Source organism: Dasypus novemcinctus, chromosome 9 (genome assembly GCF_030445035.2).
Source record: "Dasypus novemcinctus isolate mDasNov1 chromosome 9, mDasNov1.1.hap2, whole genome shotgun sequence".
In the NCBI taxonomy this organism is placed as follows: Eukaryota; Metazoa; Chordata; class Mammalia; order Cingulata; family Dasypodidae; genus Dasypus; species Dasypus novemcinctus.
Window position 1 is genome coordinate 96,600,387 of NC_080681.1, and position 25,697 is coordinate 96,626,083.

Sequence of the window (25,697 nt, forward strand, 5' to 3'; positions counted from 1 at the left end):
GAATATAGACTGTAAGCTTTCTATCTATGTTAAATTCCTTGAACTTGATAACTTAAAGGAGGTTGGATAAGTGAATACCCTTGTTCTTAGGAAATGTACATGGCAGTGTTAAGAGTTCAAGGAGCATGATCTATACAACCCACACTCAAGTGTTCAGAAAATGGATTGAAAATACAGTCAGATAGATAGACAGATAGATGGATTAACAGACTGATGGACAGATAGAATGATAAAGCAAATGTGGCAAGGTGTTAAAATTGGTGGGTCTGGGTATCTGGAGGCATGGAATAGGCTGTGGTTCTCTGTATGGGGTTTGTATTATGTTTGTAACTGTCCTATAAGTTTAAAACTATTCAGTGGGAGTGGGTGTAGCTCAATGGTTGAGAGTGCTTGCTTCCCACCCATGTACAAGTCCCGGGTTCAATCCCTGGTACCTCCTGAAAAAAAAAAAAAAGTATTTCAAAATAAAGAGTTTTTAAAATAATAATTATTATTAATATTAATACTGTAATAGGTAAATTTACATGCCACTTCGTGGTCTGAGTACTTGTACACACGTGGAAGCAGTTTGGCCTTCTTGCCCAGGGTCGCACAGCTTTCACCTGGCACAGGACCAACACGTGAACCAGGCAGCCGTTCCAGAGCCTGACCCACCACTCCTCCTGCCTCCGAGGCGGGAGCTGACAGGCACCCGGCCACCGCCACTCAAGGCCGCCGAGCGCCCACCACATGTCCTTACCCATAGGGCACCAGGTCCCTGTGGTTGTTCTCCTGGAAATGGGGAGGGGGTTTCTGCCTAGGGACATTCCCTCCTCCTCCATCTCCCAGACACACACACAGAGCTGTGCGCAGACTCCAGCCCCACCTCACAGGCATGAGGATTAGGGAGAGAACAAAGATGAGAGGGGCTGCGGGGGTGAGAGGAGCCGAGGCTGGTGCCTGATGGAGAGTGAGGGCACAGGTCAGATTCCCTGGAAGACTCTGAGGCTCTGAGATTGCATGCAGGAAGCATCATGGGCAGAACTCTCAGGAACAACAGGAAGTGAGGGAAGCAGGACTGGGCAAAGGGAGAGGTTGATCTGCAATGCAGTTGCGACAAAGCCCTCAGCCAATCGCACGAGGCGCTCTGGAGCTGGGATGGCCCTCTGGAAGGGAGCCAAGCTGAAGGGAGGAGAGCCGGCCTGTCCTCCTCTCCCTGCCCATGACCAGTCCTTCCACACAGGCTGTCCCCAGGCAAGTGGTATAACTCTGGGCAAATCATGCCCCCTCCACCAAGAGCAAGTCCCTGCTGCGAGCCGTCAACAACCCACTCCCAGAAGCCGGGAGCACAGGCACCTCCATCCTGAAGGGGGATCTGGGCAGGCACCGCAGCGACTGCCACGGGTGGGCAGCCAGGAAAGAGGCAACAACAAAGAAGCCTACTGAGGTGGACAGCGTCTTCCTCCCAGGAAGGACACGAGTGTGGCGGTGGAGGAACCCCAAGCCAAGCCAGCGATGACCACACCAGCCTCTGGAACTCAGCTGGGAGGTCTTGGTCTCTGCAGGACCCAGGCCCAGCGGGGGGCTCAAGCCCACTCACCACCCCCACACCCCCACCCTGTGGGACCCATCTCACCCACCTGATCCCAGATCTAAGGATGCATCCCTGCTGCCATCCTGTCCTGGGTACCCCAACCCATCCCAGCCAGCTCTTGTGCGGCTTGAATGAACCTCAGCAAGTGGAAAAGTTCTGTTCACTGTGGGGTGCGATCCACATAGTAGGGTGCTATTGTTGAGCTATTGTTACTCCCCAGACTTCCGGCCCTAGGGGGTCCTGTTCCCCTGAAGCCCCCACTTCCTGCCCCTTTTCCCTGTCCATGCTAGACACCCCTTCCCTGCTCTGACCCTCCTCAAGCTTCCCTCTCTCTCCTGACTCCACCTTGGTCATTCTGAGCCTCCACATTTCCTTTCCCTCCCCTCCCCTCCCCTGATCTCTATAACCCTCTGCCACCCCATGTGTGTCTCTCTCCAAGTCCCTGCCTCTCTCTGGGTCCCTTTCTCTGGCTTGATGTGGGGTTTTTTCTTCAATCAATAAGCATTAAGCATGCCTTGTATTAGGCATGCATTAGGCATTCAGTTAGTATTAATACCTGGATGGATGGATGGATGGATGGATGGATGGATGGATGGATGGATGGACGGAAAGACAAATGAGTCACGGTATCTAGGTAAGCACAACCCACTGGTATAAGATCTTCCTTTTCCTTCATCCCACCCAGAAAAGCCCCTTTGCTTGGTTTATTTGTTCATCAAAATCTCACTAAATCCTACCCTGCCCCATGTGCCAGGCTTCTTTCCTGGCCTCTGAATTTTGAGCAATTTTTCTATTTCCCCTTCTCTGCCCTACCCTCCCCCCATTCCAGGAGAGACTCAGGAGCTCAGGCCATGGGCACAGGCTGGGTGCACAGTGGGTAGTCGGGAACTGAGCTGGCCTCCCTGGCTGAGGCCTTGTGAACCAACCATCTGAAGGAAAGGACAGAGAGAACCAAGCAGGGCTCACATCACCCCTCCTGCCTCCAGCAGTTAGTGAAGTTCAAGAGTGTTTCGGGTCAGTCTAATCAGAGAATCAGAAGAGGTATGGAAACTTCTTTTCTCCCTGCCAGGAGCCTAAGCCCTGAGCTGGGACTTGGCTGCCTAAACAGAGTAGCCCACTAGACAGTGCTTGAGCTAAGTGGAGGGGCTAAGTAGGGGAGAGAGGTGCAGGGAGGGCATTCCTGGGAGCCCCCTGGGGAGAGGGAAGTTCTATGGCAGGCCTGGCTTAATGGGGATTAAACCTGGGCACCCTCTCTAGCCTCAGTCTACTAGGTGGCTTCCAGGAAGCTCAGGACCTGATCCCAGGCAGGGCCCAGACAAGACAGGAGAGACCATAAGCAATGATGTTTTCAAGACCACCCCACCTCACCCCCTGCGGGGTCCTGGGCCTGTTCTGGGTTCCTGAGATGACTAGGAAATTGGAAGAGGCTTGAGGAATCAGAAGAAGCCCAACTGTGTCCCCAGGGTTCCAAGCCCGCTGGGATGCCATGAAGATTACACGAGTTACAATAATACATGTAAAGTGCTTAGGGACACAGTAAACACTCAGTAGTGTTAAGCATCAGCACCCAGGATGGTGCCTGGCACAAAGCAGATGCTAAATATTTTTTAATTAATTCTGCCCCGACTTAACTTTTCTACTTCAAACACTAGAAGATAAAGTCAATATTATCTCTACAGCTACTGTAGAAGATGTACACATTAAGCTCATTCCTACCCCACGGCCTTTGCACTTGCTATGACATCTGCCAGGAGTGATTTTCCACACATCTTCATATCATTCACTCTCTCACTTGACTCAGATCTCTCTGGCTAGAAATAAGAGAGGGCCCTGACAGCTAGGCTGCTGGTGGAGTTCCCCACTCTCCCTAAAGTCAGCACATCTTCCCCAAAGACTCTCACCAAGTACACACACGCATGCAGGCAATATTAACTGGGCAACCTCAGTGTCCTCGCTCTACCCAGGGCTAGGGCTTGAGCTGACACAGGCTCTGGCTTGGCAGGTGGTCCCACCCATATGCTGATGGCCACTAATGTCCACGTGTGGCAAGGGCTCTTCCAACCTATAAAGGAGAGCATGCTCTGCTCTCCACCAGCCCTCCCACAACCAGCCTTGGCAAGAACCATAGTACCGTGCAAACAGCAGAGTCCAATGGACCAGGATTGAAGCATTCCAGCTCTACCACTTAAGGAAGAAAAAAAACCAAACTATTTGGTACTGTGGTAGGTTGCGTAATGAAAAAAATACTCCCCAGAAAAAAAATACTCTTAATCTTAATCTACTCCTGTGGGTGTGAACCCATTGCAAACAGAACCTTTTGAAAGACGTAGTTTTTAGTTTAAGGTGTGGCCAACTGAATGAAGATAGGCCTTAATCCTCTATCTAGAGACTTTATGCAGAGAAAGAAACAGGGAGGAGCCAGAGAGCCTGGAAGTCAACGGAACTGAAAGGGAAAGGGGAGGACATGGCCATGTGACAAAAAGCCAAAAATCCAAGGACTGCTGGCAACTAGCCCCAGAATGCCAAACTCTTCAGGGAGAAAGCATCGCCCTGCTGGCACCTTAATTTTGGACTTCATTAAGCCTGAAAACCCTGTGCCAATAAATTCCTGTTGCTAAGCCAATCTGTTGTATCATATTTGTTTTAATTGTCAGGACACTAAGAGAAGCCTTTACTGTGTGTCAGCTCTGTGCTAAGCTCTCTACACACTTGAACTCATTTAACCCTTGCACAACCAAGTGAGGTAGGTATTATCCTCATTTTACACCTGGCCAAGGCAAAATAAACTAGCTAAGTGGTCGGGTTCTGGAAGGAAGCAGAGCTGGGCCCAAATCCAGGCTCCTCCACTTACTTTCTGTGTGACCTCAGGCAAGTTTCTGCAGCTCTCTGAGTCTCTTCCTCCTCTGCAATGAGGTAAGACCGCCACTATCTCTCTGGACCCTTATAAGGATTAAAGGAGAACACGGATATGAGTGGCCCATGGTGCCAGGCATGCAACTTTCAATCGCTATGGGTCCTGCCCTTCCCACCTTATGTCACCAGCCCCCTCCCCTGGCCCAGGTTTGCAGGATGGGACTGGTCTTTCCACAGTGCCAAGCATGGGGCTGGGCACTGCTGGCACATACAGAACATCCTTACTGATAGGCAGATTTTCCCAGTTCCTGCCTCAGACCCTGATGGCAGAGAGCACTCGCTCTGCATCTGAGTTCCTGCCTTGTTTCCATACCCTCACCATCACTGTGGGTCCTCCCTGGCCCCCAGATCCTATTCCGGTTCCCTGTGTCCAAGCTCCCACCCAGAAGGCTTGCCCAGCATGCTGGCTTTTCCAAGACCATGGCCACCTCTGGGCCCCCAGTCACTTATCCCATGCCCTGCTCCCCAGCCTCATAGCTGGACCCTGCCCTATGCTGACAGCTCCTATTCCCATCAGCTGCCCACATCTCCCACTCCAGAATCCCAAGGTCCAGTCTGCCCCCTATTTGGCTCTGCAGCCACCATCCACCTACCCACAACTCTTGCTTTTATCTACTGAACACATAGACACTGACACACGTATACTCAGAGCCCACAGCCAAGTCCACACTAGCCATGCCTTCTGCAGGGCCCTGCAGCCTAGCAGAAAAATCACCAGGCACTTTGACATTAATCAAAGATATTCATAAATAAATATGTGTAAATCATATGCAAACCAAGGTAAGAATTTGCATCTTTCACTGCTGAGTCAGCACCTCAAGGCACGGAGGAGGCTGCCTGCAGTTCAGGAGGTTTGGCATAAGCCTCAGCATCTAGGGTTCTGCTGACTATCCCAGACTTATCATCTGAGATCCTAGAACTTCCAAGTTAGGATTATCAACCACCATTACTGGTTACCTAATACATGCTAAGCATTCTCCTCCTCACTAGTCACTACAGGTAGTAAATGAGGTAACAAATGTTTAGAATGATACGAAGCACTAGTAAGCACCTATAATATTATCATCATCATCATCATTATCATCTAATTTAATCCTTGCAATATTAATAATTATTGTGACTACTATTAATAGTACTAATTCCTACCATTTCTTGGGTACGTCCTATTTCACAGCTTTCCATGTGTAACAGATGGGGCTGGGGGTCCACCCCAACTCTCTGACAAAGTGGTCCCTGAGAAAGTGGAACCAAAATCCTGGATCACTGAAACGTCCTTGGTTTGGCCTGAAATCTGTTTCCTGGGGTCACAGAGACCTTATCTGCTCCCTGAGCCCCAGGACAGCCCTGCAGGCAGGCAAAGACAGGAGCTACTATCTAAATGTCCATCAATAGTGGATTGGTTAAATAAAACCACAGTGCCTCTCTGCAACTAAATACTATAAAGTCATTCAAAGGATAAGGAGCTGGTATTCACAAAAATATGATTTACAGATAAATGATTAATAGATGGCAAATAGACAATACACAGATGAGCTAGATAGATAATGATGTAGACGATAAATACAGACACACATCCACACTAAAATTGTTAGTGAAAAAACACATTACAAAACACCACATGTACTGTGGTTCCATTTCATCTCTTGTCAAAAAAAAGTATGTATATCTCTTCCTGGATAGCCTTGGCAAGTTATTCAACTTCCAAGCCTGTTCCTTCATTTGTAAAATGTGAATAATAGCTGCACCTACCTCGTGGAGTTTTTGTGAAGATGTGATGTGTAAACCCAGGTAGAAGCACTTAGCACCATTCCTGCACATAGTAAGGACTTAGTAATCTTAGCTATTACTAAATAATGTATGTCTGCACACACAAAAAAAAGTTCTGGAGAAACATACCCAATAGGAGCAGTTATGAGGAGGGAGGCAGAGAGAGTAAGGAAAGATATAGTGGGTTGACTTCTATAACCCAAAAAAGATGTGTTCAAGACTCAATCCCCAGGACCTGCGACTGTGACACTGTATGGAAATAGGGTTATGCAAATGAAATCAGGTTACGATGAGGTCATGATGGATTAAAGTGGGCCCTGACTCCAATTACTTGATGTCTTTATAGGAGAAAGGAGAGGGAGATTGACACAGACACACAAAGAAGAATGCCAAGGGAAGACGGAGGCAGAGACTAGAGCAATGCAGCGTCAAGCCAAGGACTACCAGCAGACACAAGGGGCCAGGAGGAGGCGAGCAAAGAGGCTTTTCTAGAGCCTTCAGAGGGAGCTCGCCCCCCAACACCTCGCTTTTGGTCTTCTAGCCTAGCCTCCTGACCTGTGAGAGAACACATTTCTGCTGTTTTAAGGCCCCCAGTATGCAGTAATTTGTTACAGCAGCCCCAGGACATTAGTAACAGAGGACTTGACTTCCACTTTCTCTTTCATACACTTCTGAGGTAATGAATTTTTGCTTTTATCAGCAGCAAAATGATACAGGCACCCCTGATTGGTGGAATAGAAGCCCCGTCAGCAGAAACCACGTCCCTGGGACATTGGCTTCTCCTCAGCTACGGCCCCTCGTTCCACACCCGCCCTCCTCTGGCCTCTCTCCACACTCTCCGGGGGATAGCATCCCTCTGAACCGGGCCAGATGCCAGGTAGGCCCGACCTTTGCTCTGGACATGATGTTTGTACTAACATCACCTTATGTGGCTTTAGTTCTCAAGCAGGATGAGCAAAACTAGGAGCCCTGTAATTCTTCCACACAAGCTAAGCGAGCCACACTGCTCGCCCACTTACCCTCAAGGCGCTGGGTTTGAACCCAGTTAAAGGTCCTGACATTTGCCCCGAGATGGTCCTCCTTACATCCCCACAACCCAGAGAGAGGCATTTATTTCCACTGTTCCTCTCAGTTCCTGTCAGCAGCAAGCATTTTGAACCTTTGGCTCCTGTACATCTTTGTCTTGGCCGTAGGAGAAAAAAACAAAACACTGGGCAGGACAGGGCCACAGACCGAACCCCCAGAAGGCCCTTTTCAGGGCTCTCTAAACCCACTACTCAACCCCCTTTGGCTACAGGCAACCAACCAGGTATGAATAAGTTGATATACCTTCTTTTCTAAAGTCCATTGCTTTTTTTTTCCTTCTTTCTAGGAAGTACCAGGGATTGAGCCCTGGACCTCCAGGACCTCATATATGGAAAGCAGGCACTCAACCACTGAACTCCCTCCATTACTTTTCCTGAGACTGAAATCCAGTGTCTACAGTATCACCCAAACGTCCTCCACTAAAAAAAGAAAAAAGAAATGAGATCACCATGGAACAACCACGTGGTCATTCAACAGGCATTCTTTATTGGTGCCCACAAGAGACTGGGCACTGGGCTGGGAGATGGGTGAAACAGAGCCAGCCCTGCCCCCAGAGGAGCGCACACTCCAGTGGGAGAGACAGACACACATAGTTCATGACAACGCAGACCCGTAAACACTAACACAGAGATGCTCGAGCAATACACACAGATACAGGGAAGAGGCTGTGACAGTCTAGAGAGAGGCAAAAAGCCTTCCTTGAGCTGGGACTTGAAGGTTACAGAGGGAGGAGAGGAGAGGGTATTCCAAGGAGAGCGAAGAGCATGTGCAAAGGAAGGAGAGCAGTTCTGGAAGGGCCTGGTGAGTTTGAGGAAACAGAAGCTCACTGTTGCTGGTTCACAGGGCATGTGACAGCAGTGGCAGACATGAGGGCAGAGGGTAGGTGGGGGCGGGCCAACCTGGGACTTTAGACCTGACGATGGACACAACAGGGAACAATGGAAGTTCTCTCAGGAGGACAAGTCACTTGACATGTCTCTTGACATGTCAGAGCGTGGTCTTAGGAGGAGCATCCTAACTTGACTTAACAGAGGATGGGAGGAAGAACTGTCTTAGACCAATCACCAGATTTTATACCACATCTACTCCCCTTACACAGTCCTTTAACTTTGGTTTCCAGGAGATACCAGATGTGTGGGCTTTGGCCATCCCTTGAGATGAGCACTCAGGCCAATGGGCCTACAACTGCAGGTAAACTGAGGCACTCCATCTGAAGGCCCTCCCTGGTAGAAAGGACAGCAGAGACACAAATCCTGCACACACTCTGTTCTCAGCTACAAACCAAAGTTGAAGATCAGAGGTGATTTTATCTGCAATGACAAGTCCATCCCCAGGCACAGTCAGGTATTGTTCCAAGCTCAGTAGAGGTCCCCAAGTCAGACAGATGTCCAGGACTCAAGCAGACATTGCCCCCAGGCCAGGAGGATGTTGCACCAGACAGACAGATGTTGTGCCACGTTCAGGCACATGTCCTGGGCCCAGATAGAAGTTTTCCCTGGGCCAGATAAAGTGCTGGGCTCAGCCAGGTATTCCAGCCTCAAACAGATGTTGTCTCCAGCGAAGGCAGATGCTACCCTAAGCTCAGACAGATGTCTGCCACTAGAGATAGAGATGCTGAGAGGTCCCTGGGAAAATATAATCCCTAAGTCTTCCTTCTCTGCCTTCCACCCCCCAGAAACTACCCCAAGAAAGCAGCGGAAGGCCACCCTTGACCCCAGCCAACTCTCCCCAGGCCTTCCTGGCCTGTAAAAGTCAAGGAGCTGTGTAATTTTCTGGTCCTCCACTTGAATCCAGGCTGGGCCACTGCATGGAGGGACGCCACACAGTGGAGCGATGAATGAGGTCCACATAAAGGAGAAGAGGGTGCCTGGGCCATTTGTGGAGTGGTAGATATTGAGAGACTAACCAAGATGACCCTGTGTGAGGGAAGGGTTAGGGGAGACTGGGGACAGCAGCACACCACACGGAGATGAGTGGCCCGATGTGAGCACCAGGCCACTAAGTCCTACCTCAAATCCCACACTCTGGGACTAAGAGGAGGCCTCATCCCCACACACGTACACTCTGCCAAGGCCCTGGAAATGGAGCTAACGGGTCATTTGAAGGTAATTACTGTTCCAAAGCTAGGGAGAAAGACAGGGAAAAGGAAGCTGGCCCATTAGTCAGCTCGGTCCCGGCTGGAAGAATGATCTTCTTTTCCCAGGAGACCTCACAGGGGCAGCAGGGGTCTAGAGTAAAGAGAGCTTCCCCCCTGGTGGCCACACGGCTCCACTCAGGAGCCAGAGCTGTGTGTGCTGTGGCTCGGCAGGAGGGCTTCAGGAACCGCGAGATGTCGCATGCCCCTGGTTCATGGGTGGAGGAGGCAGCAATGTGCCTGGGATAGGAGAATTGGGGGTGTCACAGTGAGAGCCGGGCCCCATCTGCCCCAAGAGGCCTCCCGCTTGACTTAGATAAGTCTCTTCCTGAGGGCAACCAGTTCACAAACAGGTAAATAAAATGCTGACCCATGCCTTCCCTCCTCCCACCCTGCCCCATGCACACGACTGCTGGGACTTCCTCCAGCTCGAGCCTCCTCCCCTCAGTGCTACCTTGAGCCTCAGGAAGGTGAGGTGTGGGCTCCCACTCGCCGGGATGTTCTGACTAAAACAATATCCCCAAAGGGTAAATTCACATTAACACCACTCTCAACATCATGTTCAGTGAAACGAGCCAGATGCAAATGGAAAAATATTGTATGATCTAACTTATAAGAAATAATTAAAATAAGCAAACTCATAGAGTCATAAATTAGAACACAGGTTATCAGGGGTGGGGGTAGGGATAAGGAACAAGGAGTTAGTGCTTAATGGGTACAGAGTTTCTGTTTGGAGTGATGGAAAAGTTTTGGTAAAGGAGGCTGGTCATGATAGCACAACATTGTGAAGGCAGTGCGCACCCCTGAGTTGTACAGTTGAAAGTGGTTAAAATTGGAAATTTTATGTTTCAAAAATGTTACCACAACAAATTTAAAGAAAAAAAAAAGCATAGAACTATCCCGCACAAAGAATGAACCCTAATGTAAACTATGGACAACAGTTAATAGTATAATTATAATAATATTGGTTCATCAATTGTAACAAAGATACCACACTGATGCAAAATGTTAATAATAAGGAAATCTGGGGGGAGGGAGCTATGTGAGAACTCTGTACTTTCTGGATAATTTTTCTGTAAGCCTATAACTGCTCTAATAAAACAAATTTTAAGGGGAAAGAAAACACTCAAACGGAAGCACTGTCTGACAATTACAAACACTAAAGCACACACATTAATACAAACCAAGTACAAGCACACTAACACAAGCACACAAACACTTATAGGCCTCTATAAAAGACAAACAGAAATTCAGGCAAGCGTGTTAAAACAGTCACCACACAGACAAGCACACCACGCTACCAAGCACACCACGCTACCAAGCACACCACGCTACCAAGCACACCCTGTCGTTAACACTGTCATACACAAGCCCCAGGGAACTCCCCTCCCTTCCCCCACCCCACCCCACCCAAGCTGCCCACCCCCACCCCTCAATCAGGTCTCAAAGTCAAACCCAGGCCCAGGAAGACACGTCAGTCTTCTAGAGATGATGACAAGGACTTAAATTATCACTTTCTGCTCCCACCCCACCCTATGGTAGTAGATTTTGCAGCCAGCCAGATAAAAAGTGTTTGGAAAAAAAAAAAAAAATACCAAAACCCAGCCCCAGCCTTTCAGAGTGATTAATCCTCCCTAATGATTTACCGATTTGCTGAGAGCGTGTTCTGCATAACCGGATCGTGGGTATTAACACCAGCTTAGAGGCTGCCATTCTGCTAAAAGTGGAGGTAAATTTCAAGAGCAATTGCCCACCCCTAATTTGAATATTCCACTGATGCAATGGGAGGAACCCCACCCCCAGAGGCCTCCCGCTGTGGCAGGAAAAAAAAAATGCAAGGAGAAGTTCAGCCCAAAAGATATCTCGCCTTCCATCCTTCCTTCCCTTCCCCAAGACTGAGAGAGATAGGGAATTCCAGATTAAATAAATGAGACTGCTCTTTTCTCCCAGGCCAAAGGCAGTAAAGTGCCCCCTTCCCCCCTCCCCCCCCCCCCCCCCATCACGCCCTCTTCAATCTCAGGCCCTAGCAAGCGCAGGAAAGACAGAAGAGACACTGGCCACCTGGAGCAACTCAGTTTGGAGAGGAAGAGGCAGGGGCCTGAAATCACATCCGGGGTGGGGAGAGCTTTTGGGGTGGCACAAGCACAGTGCATCTGTCTAACCACAACCAACCCACACTGAAGCAACACATGGACAAGATGACCCTGGCACACCCCCAGGCTGGGAGTCTGTGACAGGCAGGACCCTGCTGGACTCTTCCAGTGAAAACCATATTCCAGCCCAGAACGAGCAGGGCAGCGAACCCCAGCGGGCGTGCTCACTCCTGACACTGTTTAGCTAGAACTGGCTGGCGGACGGACAGATTCTGCTCCTGACCAAACAGCCTCTTACTCATCCCCAGGCAGCCGGGAAGAGAAACCAAGCCACACATTCCCTTTCCAAGTTCTCATCCGGGCAGTGATCTCATTCCACCTTTTCAAGCAGCCCATCAGAAACCATCCTACTCTCTTACAGTCGGGGATACTGAGGTTCACTGACACTAGGAGGCTGGGACTGGTCCAACGTCATCCAGCAGGTCTGAATCATAGCCAAGAGGGAAGCCGGGACCTTTGACTCCCAAGCCAGGCACTCTGAAAATGCAAGAATTGGACACAAGGAGAAGACTGGCAGAAGGGAAAGGCAGTGGGCGGTGAGAGCTGCCTCACCCCTGCCCCACCCCCAGCCCTGGACAAAGACTCAAAGCCGACACACACACACACACACACACACACACACACACACACACACGCGCGCGCGCGCGCGCGCGAGGGCGCCCTAAGGCACCAGCGCCTCCAGCAGTTCTCCCACAAGCCCTGCTCTCCTCTTCAGCTCTTCTCAGCATTCCTGGCTTGCAAAGAATCCAGGTGGAGTGTCTTATCTTCCCCAGCAAAGAAAAGAAAGGCCGTGGGGCTGCTTCAGCTCTCAAAGCTTCCAGGACTCGGAATCCTCCCTGACAAAATCCAGAGCAGGAGGCACAGAGACCAGAGTGGGGAAGCTGGCCGGCCCAGCTGCCTCCAGGAGGTGCTGCCCAAGACCGCGTGCCTCTTTTCTCCCTCCCAAAGGCTGTGCTCCGCGTGGCGCTGCCTGGGCTCGCCGGCCTAGGAGGTGCGTCTGGACTATCAGAGGGCATGGCGACCAGGAGCAGGCTGGTGGCGACTGCCTGCCTCCTGAGTGGGACTGGGGTCTAGCGGCCGTAGCCGAATCCATCAGGCAGAGTGTGAGTGTGGAGGGGGGAGGTTGGTACGTGTGGCCCGCGGCTTCACAGAGCGAGTACATGGGGCTGGAGCTGGTGCAGCCCTTTATCCCTGCAAAGAACCTCTCCAGCAGCCCCTCCCAGCTCGGGGACCCCCCACTGCGCGGGCCCCATCTGCTGGAGGCTCGGTGACCTGTGTCAAATAAACAGGCCTGGTCACACACCAGGGCTGGCCCACGGAGGTGGCACTGCTCTGGGAAAGCCCAGCCCATGCTGCTCCTGGTCTAGGGGCCAGTCGGGCAGGGACCCCTGCGGTGGAGGCAGGCCCAGGGCTTCTGAGGCTGGGGCGGACTGCCTGAGAGCTGCCTCTACAGACAAGAGGGTGAAAATAATATGAAAAGAAAGGGTTTCCCTGCTTCTTTGAGACAAGCGCTGCCAAAGGATGTGGACCTAATTCCAGGCTGGGTATGGCCCCTTCCTCTGCATTCTGGTCCCTTGTGTAGATCTGCTAGTTCCTATAGGCTATGGGTGTGTGTGTCTGTGTGTCTGTGTGATGGGGTGCGGGGGGCTTGTGTCTGTGTGCATCGAGAGAGTGTGCAGCCAGTTCTGCAAGCTTGAACACAGGAATAGGTGGGTGCACCTAGTTGTATGGATCACCATACCAGCTGAGCATCTCCGTGTTTGTGACCCCAAAGCTGGCAGGTTTCATATTTCTGTGTCAGTGAAGGAAGGGCTGTTTGAGCCTATTTCAGCCCATTTGTGAGTTCTGAGTATGTCCCTGTTCATGCACATGCCTGTATTTCTCATTGTGTATTGGTTGTGTGACTATGAATATTCAGCCTACTTGTACAGGTCCATGTTCCCCATTGTGTGTGTGTATCTGTCCCTGTGGCAGGCTGCATGTATGAATCTATGTGCTGTTGTGTCCATGCACATATGTTTGCATGCCAGAACCATTCTGTGCCTGCAAGAGACAGGTAACTTCCATGAGTCCATCTGTGTCTGAGGACAAGTTCTCCTGCAGGTCTGTGACAGTGGGGCTCCTAGATAGAGGGGTTGTTTGGCTGAAGCTGTCTCCACCAATGGCTGAGTCAAAGTCCTCAACATTCCCATACAGACTCTGCAGGACCAAGAGTGAGGAGGATGTCAAGATGTCCTGAGGGAAACTTAACTCTCAAACACAAGGAAATTTTAGCTTAAGACCAAAACCATATCATTGTATAGGGTCTAAAAGTTCCAAAATGGAGAAAAAAATTTCACCCTTTCCCAGTTCACAGTGCTGCACACCCCAGTGGCAAACTCTGCCATTTACGGGGCATCTAAATTACATGCTTTGTTTCTTCCTTAGAATCTTGGAGCAATCCTGAGAAGCAGACATTATTGTCTCTATTTTAAGATAAAGAAATTGAGACCCCTGACAGTCAACTTGCACAAAGTCATGTGGCTGCTAATAGGGTAATGGGATTGGGGCTGAGATTTGCTGGGATAACCAGCTCATGTGGGGAACCTGAGAGTCTGACTGCTGCTTTTCTGCGTATGTCCCTCAATTCAGCACAGATCTGGAAATACAGCCTTGGGAGCCCCAGCAGCCTTGGCCTGCCCCCCAGAGAGCTGCCAGAGATAGGGCATGAGCTCTCTCTGTTGAGAAGGCCAAACTGGGCTCCACTGGCACCCTAACTTATCCCACAGCAGCAGGGAGACTGAGGGCTGCTTTTGTGCCCTGGAGAAGTCTGTTCCCTTACCTATGCATTGGTCTCTCGCTAAGCTAAGAGGCACAGATAAAATGCTGAGTGTAAAAGTATGTTATAAAGCACCATGCCCATTGGCCGCTGTTCTTCAAATCTAAATGGCAATTCTAAGACTGGACATCACATTACCTGTTCAAAGTCCAGGCATTTCCCTTCCTCCAGCAGGAAATGGGACAGATTCATAGAAACACAAACCATCAGAGCTGGAAGGGCCTTAGAGGTCAACTGGTCCAAAACTCCACAATCCTACTTTATGTATGGATGAAGAAAATGGGATTTAGTTAGAGAGAGGAGTAGTTTGCCCACTTACCCAACACCTAGTGCAATAAGTCCTGCCTGAGAGCCTTTCACACCTATTATCCCATACCACCCTCCAACAGGTGAGGCTGCTTATGGTATGGTATTTCCAACTCACAAGGAAGAAAGCAAGGGCTAAAGAGACTAAACCAGTTACTCTTGCCCAGGAAGTGGCAGCTCCAGGTTTGAAGCCCAAGATTCAATGTCAAGTGAGATGAGCCTTTACTGAGGGCTTCCTCGCCTTGGTCCTGCCTCCTGGTCTGAGAGAGGGGCCAGAGAAGCGAGTGGACCAGGAGGTCCTGGGCTGCCTCCCGGTGACCACTTCCTGGGACAAAGTCCAGGGAAGCCCAGCATCCCTAGCTGGGTTCAGACGCAGGGATCCAAGACAGCTCCCACAGCTAGGGAAGAGCTGAGGTGCCTACTCAGTACAGTGGCCAATGGACAGCCCAGGACCCTCCCCACCCTGCCCTGCTCCATCCCTTAGGGGCTAGACAGAGGCTGGTCCTCCAGCTGTGCTCAGAACCCAGCTGAGCCCAGTCTGTGCCTGCGATGACCCTTGCCACTGTCAACCCAGCCCACTCTGAGATCCTCCCCACTCCAGCTGCCTCCTGAGTCTGCCAATCACCTTTCCTCACACAGTAGCAGGGCCCTCAGCTCAGTCCTGTGATCTGGAACCCCAGGGCCGTGCAATCTATGAATCCATTCGAGGCAAGATCAGGGAGAGGAAAGAGGGGAGGCTGGCAGCTGAAGGATTCCTTGGGACCCAAGCATCCATTCCAGCTGACTGACGCCGGACCTGCGGCCCAATGTGGCTTAAAAAGGCACAGACTGAGAGCTCCAGCTAGGCTCAAGGCCGCTAGGGATTCCTCAGGCAGTCCTCAAAGAACTGCAGGGTTGAGGAAGTAAGTGAATTCCACGCCCGCCTCTCCAGCAAGGCCTCCTGTTTAATTCCCTTTCCAGCAACCCCGGGCAAGTTCGGCTGTAGCCAGCCTAGCGCTGTGCGCAAGACTGGACAGCTCCTGGTCTGCAGTGTGGATTTCTGAAGTAACAGCTGCCCTTCCCAAACCCCAGTCAGCACCTAGAGCAAGCTTCCCTCGGGCATGACCCCGCCGTGACCCCGTCCAATGAGATGTGCCGGCGGGGAGAGAAGGGATGAGAAGGCTGCAGAGGCAGGACTGGTGCCCCTGTGCCCAGGACCCATCACCCCTGCCGGCATGCCCAGAGCACACCCTCCACCTCCAGGTCTTCTCATTTCCCAACCCTGGCACGGCCCGGATACCCGCGTCTCCGTAGCACAGCTGGGGCCCGCAGGCCCGCCGCGCCGCCGCCCGAGCTGCGCGGTACTCACCCGGCCCGCGCCCGACGCGCTCTCAGGGTCACGAAGGTCGGGCGAAGTTGCGACGCTGAATCTAGAGGGATAAGAGGGAAAACCGAGACGAGTACTGGGCGGCACGCAGAGGAGAGGTCTGTGCACGCTGGAAACTGCGGGCGGTTAGGCAGGCGAGGTGAGCAGCGGCAGCGCCGGAACCCAGCCGGGAACTCGTGCTGCCTCCCGCTCGCAGCCACCGAGACCCGCGGGAATCCCGGCCCGCCGGCAGCGGCACTACGGCGGGAGCAGCACCCGGCTGAGCCTCTCCTCGGAGCCCGAGCGCCTCCCGGAGCCCGCAATCCCCGCCGCCTCCTCTGGCTGTCCCGGCGGGATCCGAGCGGGAAGTGGGCCCGCGCGGAGAATGGGACCGGCCAGGCTCGGAGTCTCCAGCACCGGGAGAGTGTGGGGCCCACGCAGCCGGGTATGAGAGGGGGTGCGGTCCCAGCGCCACCCCCGCGCCACTCCCCACGTGGCGGCCGCGCCCCCGGGGCGTGAGTGTGTACGCGGACCGTAGGGGGGCAATGAATGAAGCCCCAGCGGCCAATCAGCTTGGCCGGCGCGCGGGACCCCGGGAGCGAGGCCCAATGGTGAGCTCCGGGCTGCCGGGCCCGGCGGCGGGCGGGCGCGTGGGGCGGGGGGCCGGGTCCGGGGGGCGGGAGGTGGCTCCGCGGGCAGCCAATGGGCGCCGGGCGGGGTGGGGCTCCGGAGCGCTGAGCGGGTCGGGGCTTTAAGCCGGCGGAGCGCGGCGGCGGGGCCCGCAGACGGAGCGGAGCGGCGGCGGCGGCGCGGTGCAGGGCGCGGGGCGGCATGGCCACCACCGCTCAGTACCTCCCGCGGGGCCCGGGCGGCGGAGCCGGGGGCACGGGGCCGCTCATGCACCCGGACGCCGCGGCGGCAGCAGCGGCGGCAGCGGCCGCTGAGCGGCTGCACGCAGGGGCCGCGTACCGCGAAGTGCAGAAGCTGATGCACCACGAGTGGCTGGGCGCGGGCGCGGGCCACCCTGTGGGCCTCGCGCACCCCCAGTGGCTACCCACGGGAGGAGGCGGCGGCGGCGACTGGGCCGGGGGCCCGCACCTGGAACACGGCAAGGCAGGCGGCGGCGGCACCGGTCGAGCCGACGACGGCGGCGGCAGTGGCGGTTTCCACGCGCGCCTGGTGCACCAGGGGGCGGCCCATGCGGGCGCGGCGTGGGCGCAGGGCGGTACAGCGCACCATTTGGGCCCAGCCATGTCGCCGTCGCCAGGGGCCGGTGGGGGCCACCAGCCCCAACCGCTCGGGCTGTACGCGCAGGCGGCCTACCCGGGGGGCGGCGGCGGCGGCCTGGCGGGGATGCTGGCGGCTGGCGGCGGCGGCGCGGGGCCGGGCCTGCACCACGCGCTGCACGAGGACGGCCACGAGGCGCAGCTGGAGCCGTCACCGCCGCCGCACCTGGGCGCCCACGGACACGCACACGGACATGCACACGCGGGCGGTCTGCACGCGGCGGCGGCGCACCTGCACCCGGGCGCGGGCGGCGGCGGTGGCTCGTCGGTGGGCGAGCACTCGGACGAGGACGCGCCCAGCTCGGACGACCTGGAGCAGTTCGCCAAGCAGTTCAAGCAGCGGCGCATCAAGCTGGGCTTCACGCAGGCCGACGTGGGACTGGCGCTGGGCACGCTGTACGGCAACGTGTTCTCGCAGACCACCATCTGCCGCTTCGAGGCCCTGCAGCTGAGCTTCAAGAACATGTGCAAGCTCAAGCCGCTGCTCAACAAGTGGCTGGAGGAGACCGACTCGTCCAGCGGCAGCCCCACCAACCTGGACAAGATCGCGGCGCAAGGCCGCAAGCGCAAGAAGCGCACGTCCATCGAGGTGGGGGTCAAGGGCGCGCTCGAGAGCCACTTTCTCAAGTGTCCCAAGCCCTCGGCGCACGAGATCACCGGCCTGGCCGACAGCCTGCAGCTGGAGAAGGAGGTGGTGCGCGTCTGGTTCTGCAACCGGCGGCAGAAGGAGAAGCGCATGACCCCGGCGGCCGGCGCCGGCCACCCGCCCATGGACGACGTATACGCGCCCGGCGAGCTGGGGCCGGGCGGGGGCGGCGCGTCGCCGCCCTCGGCGCCCCCGCCGCCGCCGCCGGCCGCGCTGCACCACCACCACCACCACACACTGCCTGGCTCTGTGCAGTGACCCCGAGGGCCGGGCCCCCGCCGGAACGCAACGAGGCGCGGGCATGCAGCCCGCGCGGCCTGGACTCTTTTTGTTCGGTCGCTTTGGATTTTACAAAAAAAAAGAAAAAGAAAAGAAAGAAAAGGCCCAGAAACTTTCGAACAAAGCCAGACGCCCGGACCCCCCGTCTCTCGCGAGCGGCGGAGATAGCCGCCGGGCTGCGGCGCCCGAGACCCGGAGAAGCGAGGAGCCGGACGCCTGCTCCCCGCCCCCAGCCCCTCGACGACCCCCGCCCCTGCCCCCCAGGGCTGTTCGGGGCCGGATCCCGGCAGCGGCCTCCCCACAGCGACAGGTAACGCGGGGCGGGGTAAGGGAGTCCCCGGGAGAGAGGACGACGAGAGGAGAGTTGCCCGGCCTGTCTCCCCGGCACGGACGCCGAACCCGCGGGGCCGGGTGGGGGCCTGCCACTTTATCCGCTCCACACCTCTTCTCTCCCAGAAGGATGCGCCCCTGTCCCTCCTCCGGGCCTGGTTTTTTACGGTTTTTATTTATTCGGGGAGCCTCTCGGCTCCTGGGGTCCTTCTAACTCCGCCTGCGCCCTTAATTTAAATCGCTGTCTACTGTATTTATCGGGGCCCCGGAGCGGGGGAGGCCGTGAGAGCCGCGTCTGTGTATAAAGCAGGAAATAGCCAAAGCTTTAATCTAGCCTAATTTATTTTTTGCCCCTCACCTGCCCCTGTCCTCCCCACAAAAAGCAAAACAAACAAAAACAAAAAAAGAACAAAAAGTAACAAAAAAAATTCGAGCGTTCATTTTTCGTTTCGTTTCATCCGAGCCCCGGGTCGGTTCCCGGCCACGCCGGAGGGGTCTGTGCTCCCACGCACCGGCGCTGGGAAGGGGCTGCGTCCCCGCCGCAGACTGCCCAGCGCACAGCAGGGGGCCCCCACTCCCCGCGAGGCCCGGCGCTCCTGCCCATCGACAAACGAAACTTAGAAAAGTTGGAGGTATTTTGTAACCGACTGTAGAAACAAGCCGTTCCCTGAAAACCTTCTGCTTGATGCCCTGCCCCTTTCCTCTGCCCCTTGTCCCGGCCGCTGCCCGCCCCCACCCCCGGGATGCGGGATGCTGCGGGGGAGGTAGGGAGAGAAATTGCCCAAGTTTGGGGTGAGGTGGGAACCATGTAAATATGTGAGATATGTACACACTGGCGGGGAGAAGAAACATTTTGTGCTTGGTTTTTATTTTTGGTTTTCCGGGTCGCCCTCTCCCCCACCCCAGGATTTTGTACACCAACTAATCCGAAAAAGATATTTTAATATTATTTCCGGATTTCTGACCCTTCTCTATTTATTTTCTGGATGTGTTTGGAGCTTCCCCTTCTCCGTTTCTTGTTCTGTTCGATACCCTTTGAAATTTAATTTTTTTTTTTTTGGAACAATGTTTGGGTGCATTCTTTGTATCTTTATTGCAAAAATAATAATGTAGACTGGGAAGTTCCCTTTATATTTATGTTATAGTAAATATTTTATTACTCACATAAACATGTATCCCAGGGCTGTGTCCTGTCCTCTTTACTGCCAGGGCTGGGTCGCTTTCAGGGTGAAGTGATGGGACACCCTGGCTCATCTCCCCTAAAGTCCTGACCCCAATAGGGAAGATTTTGGAGGAAGGTGACCGTGAGGACCTTCCAGGCCATAGCAGGACCCTTGGACAACAGTCTGCCCCTGCCTCGAATGAATGAGCTTAGGGAAGATGACGCCGCCTCGGATCCGCCCTCCCACAGACAGAGTCGCTCACGGCCAGACCAGGCAGGGCCTGGGGCGGTGAATCACAGGCACCACACTGAGTTTGGGTCAACTGTTCCTCAGGCACCACACATCTGCCCGTCACCAAGGAAGAAGCCTACCCCTGTATCCCCTGCCCGACACCCCAACCCGTGACTTTGGTTTCACTTCACCCTGGGGCACTTCGCTGTTCCGTGTCTCCCCACCATGCCCCACAGGGCCCACCTGGCTCCACACGGAGTTGTAACAGCTTAGCTGGAGATGGGTTTCATGGACCCACGCCAGCCGAGTCGGGCTGGGGAGGGAGCCCTCCCTCTTTGCTTGGGCAAAACCAATCTTACTTCTCTTCAAACAAACCACCTGCCCCAACTTCTCTTGGGGAGGAATAGGGGCGCAGACCTCGGTGCTGCCAGGCAGACCTGACATCCCCTCTCTAGGGGCGGGGCATCTAAGAACCCGGCAGGGAGTGAGGCCGACGCCCATGGGAGAGCCCCACGGCGGCCAGAAGAGGAGCGACTGATAGACATTATCAGTTGTGCCCTCTCAAACCTTGAGCAACATCCCCCAGACCCAGAGTCAGGATGGTCCAAAATCCAAAACTACCAGCGTCCCAGTCTAGATCTTGCTTGTTTATTTCCAATAACTCTCCCTCTTTCCTCCACAAATGCAGTGCTTCCCCTTCCAGCAGGGGCCACGTGAGATTTCTTTTACTCTTTATGGAGCCAGAGCTCCAGGGCACCATCACTTTGCTGGGGAAAAGTCGTATCCCTTAGTGAGCTGTCTACATTTTCTCCTGCCTGGGAAGCTGCCCCAGCCCAGGCTTGTGAGAGGCCCTAGCTCCAACCAGCGGCATCAGGCTTCCCAGAGAGGTGTTCCCCGGCCCCCACGTTGGTGTCGCTGGCCAGATGCAGGGCCTCAGGAGGACTGTGCTGGGCGGAGAGTTCCCGGTGGCTGTCCTGGGCTCTGCTCCTCAATCTTAGGGGGAATTGCCTCTGCAGATACAAAGGGTGCCGCTGTTTCAAAGGCCCAGCCTCTTGCGTGCTACTCCTTTATTATTTTTCCTTCCTCAGTCCAGCCTGGAGAGCGATTAGCCCTGTAATTGGCACCAGTGTCCCAGCCGTTCCCCAGGTGGTAGGCCAGTGGACCTCCCAGCACTTTTTAAAGAGGATCCTGGAACTCCCTGGCCGTCTGGTGGCTGTTCGGCCTGCCGGGAGCTGCTGGCCCCTCGACCTCAGCCTCTCTTCTCCTGCTCCACTAAGTTCTCCGAAGCGGGCCCACGCTTCCCCCACTCCCTCCTTATTTCTCCATTCCTGGATGTGTCCCAGTCCCCGAGCCCTGAAATGGAAGAAAATCAAGCTCAGAGCTCCCCGCACCCGCGCTGCGCCTCAGCAGGATTTGAGCTTGGGAAGGACAGCTGAGAAGATGGGCCTTTCACTGGCCCCTGCCTGCAGCTGACACCAATTGATTGATTGATTTCCTAATTGTCTGCTTAATCCCGTACAAGAGGGTAGCTTTATTATTTAAGCAAGTCAACTCAAAAACAACAAAACAATACGGCCTACCAAGAGGGAGCCGGCCTATCAAGAGGGAGCCGCTGCAGCTGAGGAATAGAACAAAAAAAAAAAAAGTGGAAAAAGGGATGGAAGAAAATTCTCCACTTTGGGAGGATTTTGGTGAATGAGACTCCCTCCTGGGGCTGCCATCCACTGACCAGCCCCTTGGTAACCCGAAGTCCGGGGCTTCTTCCCCCATTTTCCAGCCTGGGGATGAGTGGTAAGAACCTCGGCACGTTCGACTATACAGGGAGAAAACGATAGAGGAATAGTTTATTTTATTTTCATCTAGTCTTCCTCCCTGGATAGAAGAGAGTATAGGAAAGGCACTGTCAGCTCTGGGCCGGGCCACAGCTTCTCCATCCCATATGTATGTGTATCTACCTGCCAGCTCAGGAGAGACTACCTTTCATTCCAGAGAGGCAAATGTACCTAGAACTGACTTCAGAGGAAGCCAAAGCTTTCCCTTGCAGATAGGGAATTTTCTGATTCCATCTCCTGCCCATTTTCGTTTGAACAAAATTATTTTCTGTGGTCATCCAGCCCCAGATTCTGGTAGTCAGAACTTTACTCACCCCACAGGAATCTCTGAGTAGTGGTGTATGAATCCGTGTGTGCCACTCTGAGAGCACATCCATAGCTACTCCCAGAGGTAGGAGGGGAAAAAAGAAAATCCACACAGCACTGAGCCAGGAGAGTATTTGCAGGGTGGAGGCTGGCCGGCCCAGGAAGGAGGAAGGTAGCCATCGTGGTCACCTGTGGTCACCGAGGCAGAAGACGCCCTACCCTGAGCAGGGAGCTTCACCCTATCGGTCTTTCTTAGAGTCCCAATGACACTCATCTACCCCCACCTCCCACCCAGGAAGACACACTAGTCAATGCGTTAGGTCGCTTGGATCCTGACCAGTTACCCCCTGAGCCCAGGACTCGATTGGGTGCCCCAATGACAGCTGCCCATTCAGAGCTGTTGGCAACTCGCTTTTCCTGGAGAGGCTCTGGGCCTCCATGTGGAGATGGAGAATCAGTCCCCCGTGACACACCCATGGCGAGGCTGCCCCGCTCCCAGTAGCCCTCCCAGCATGGCGTAAGCTTCCGAAAGGAGACCCCAGCAAAGCCCCCACCTGAGCAGGATGAGGAGAGAGAGGAGGATGGTCACCTGCCTTAGCTGCTGCCCACAGCTTAGCTGAGAGGATCGACCCAGGCTTAGGAACCGAGGCCAGAGGCAGCTGGAGCTGTCGGCATGTTTGAAAGCCTTGGAGTTTGACTGGCAGTCAGGGGTTTCCCTTGCCACCTCGGAGGCCTCCATGTGGAAGGACTGCCCTCTATTGGTCCCTGAGCTGGGACGTGGGAGCAGACACCAGGGCCACCTCAGAGTCGCACGTTCCCCGCAAAAAAAATTGGCTTCAAGTCGGCTGCTCTGCAAGAAGTGCCAGCTAGAGCTGAGGCAACCTGAGCCTCCGAAAGAAGTAATCCTGCTTCCTGCACACACTTGCCCTCGTGACCCTTCCCTCATCATCTTCCACCCCACAGAATCCCACATCCACTTGGAAATTCGCCATCGCCCACAATCTCTGTCCTGCTCATCACCCTCACTCCTTTCAGGACTGCTAATACCCCAGTCCCACACTCCCGCTGGCTGGCTCACTCGCACACACACTTACACGCCCGTGGTCACACCCACATGGTGTTTCAGCTGTCCAGGACCAGCTCTCTGGCCTCTGGCATTGAGCTCTTGGGAGCTCCCAGCTACCTCGCACATGGAATATTTAACTAAGCACACACCACCGACGGGGCCCCTTCTTGCAGGATTTCCACACACTTGCCCCACTAACCACTTTCCAAATGCATCCCTGCCCGTCACTGTCCCAGCTCCTCCCAGATCTCTTCCTGCTCCCTTTCAGATAATTAACGTTAGGCTGTGTGTTTGTATGTATGTGTGATCTTATTTTTCAAACACACACCCCCATACGTACATATGCGTGTCTATATACAAACACACGCAGCAATTAGATCTCCCCGCTCCTGCCACCATCCCTCTCCTGCAGTCAAACCTCAGCGCTGTACACGCAGCCACGCCACTGAGCATGTGAACCCCCCGCAGCATCACCTAGTCACAGGCTCCTGATGTCACACACACACACACAGTGGCACTTTCACAGTTACACCCACCCCCAGCTCCCTGATGTTCCGCCGGGGGCACGACCCACCTCCCACCTCCACCCACCGCCCAGGCATCTGAGTGGGCTCTGCTCAGATAAGCCCAGTGCCAGGAGGGCTCTGCCTCAAGCCCCACCGCCCACCCCCCAACTCCCACCAGTGGACATGTCTCGGCTGAGCCTGACCAGGGTGGGTCTGGGTATTATTAGGCTGCAGAGACAGCACGGAGGCATATGGTCTCGTACACAAGAAATAATGTTCATGTTAAATCAGACCTCATGCATAATGCATGGTGCCTGATCTCACATTATTTTGGGTGTTCGTCAAAATCAGTGTTCTTTCTTGTGAGGGCTCCTGAAAAGAAGGAAAAAAGGCGTTTGCTAATTACACCCGCAGCCTGGACCCAGGAGGCTGAGGACCCCACTGCCCCCACCAGTGGGTCTCGTCCCTCTGCCCTACTCGGTCGTCCCACATGGAAGGAGGGGCTGACTGGGGCTTGCGGCAGGCGGGAGGCCCCGTGTTAGTTTTATTTCTTTTCTCTCGGCTCTCCATCCCCGGAGGGTTCTGGGGAATAGCAGTGGCTCCGCCACTCTCACACCCGATTCATTTGCCGTTTTATGAACTCCCCGTTGATTCATCGCCTCCCTAAGTCAATGATTCACTCCTGATGGCTTTTCAGAAATCCTTCTTCAAAGGCTCCAGATTATTCAGCTCTGAGCAGCAGCAAGAACCGCAGCAGGCCTGGACTATGCACTGCTGCTGCTCCCATTGCTTGGGGTTGGATGTTCCGCCTCCTTGGCCTTTCCTTACAGCTCCTTCTGCTAAGCCACCGGCAGCGCTGACCCAAGCAGCTCGTGGAGAGTCCCGGCCCTCCAGCAAGCACCCCTTCAGCCACTGTGAGGCACCTGCCTTCTCCCTACAGAAGCCACTCATGGCTTGGGGAAGCAGAGAGCAGAATGGTGAAGCACATGGGCTGTGGCATCAGACAGACCTGAGTACAAATCCCACCTCTACCTCCTATCAGTGTGTCACCTTAGGCCAGCAACTTATACTTCCTGAGCCTCAGTTTCCTGATATGGTGGCAGTGGCAGCCCCTCTACAATGGGGCTGTTTTGAGAATTAAATGGGGTAATGTCTGTATACTGCTTAGTGTAAGTAGGTGACCAGTGAATGAAGCTGTTTTATTTGGATCCTGGGCAGGGCATTTTGCAGAGACAAACGTAAAGGGGAGAAAACAAAATGTAATGAACCTTCACCATGGACCCTACTCTGTCAAAGGCACTCTGACATAATACTTAGCTGGCACTTTGTGCATTATTTTTATTATCTCACATTAATTATTCCCATTTCACAGAAGAGAAAACTGGCACCCCCAGAGTTTTTAGTGACCTGTCCAAGATGGTATGACTAGTTAATGATAGAACCAGGGATAAAGTTCATTTTATCCGACTCCCTGGTCTGTGTTCTTTTCACATGTCCTGGGGAGGGGTGGTAAACAGTGGTATTCATTACTTGGGGGGGGGTGCCCAAAACAGAGGAGATTCCCACTGGAGAGAGGATCTGCCGACCAAGAGTGTTGGAGTAAATTGGCCAGGATCACTCACCCCCTCCACCGCCCCCAAACCAGGTCAATCCTGTGCGGCTCAGAGAAGTTGAGTGACTTGTCTAAGGTCACCAACAAGGTCAGGGAGCCCTCCTGATCAGTCCATTGAACAGCCACGTCGGGCAGCTAAACCCTGGAGCCCACCCACGCTTTAATCCCAGCTGTCCCAGCTACACCTATCTGCCCTTGGGCAGGCCATGTAAACTCTCCATACCTCAGTTTCCTCACTGTAAAATGAAGATAAGAAGAGTATCTAGTTCACAGGATTGCTGTGAGGATTAAATGAGAGATGATATATGTAAACACTTAGAGGAAAGCCTGGCACATTGCAAGTAC

At 54.0% G+C, this 25,697-nt stretch overlaps 1 protein-coding gene across 1 annotated transcript; it reads left to right on the plus strand.

Annotated features, from left to right (window-relative positions):
* The first annotated feature begins 16,908 nt into the window (after positions 1-16,908).
* POU3F1 (POU class 3 homeobox 1) lies at positions 16,909-19,799 on the plus strand. Its single transcript, XM_004467113.3, has one exon. It carries the CDS (start codon positions 16,927-16,929, stop codon positions 18,283-18,285), a length of 1,359 nt encoding a protein of 452 aa, XP_004467170.2. The 5' UTR covers positions 16,909-16,926; the 3' UTR covers positions 18,286-19,799.
* Positions 19,800-25,697: the final 5,898 nt, after the last annotated feature.

What these genes read in the sequence shown, in the direction of transcription:
- POU3F1 (XM_004467113.3), top strand. Translation starts at nt 16,927, where the DNA reads ATGGCCACCACCGCTCAGTACCTCCCGCGGGGCCCGGGCGGCGGAGCC.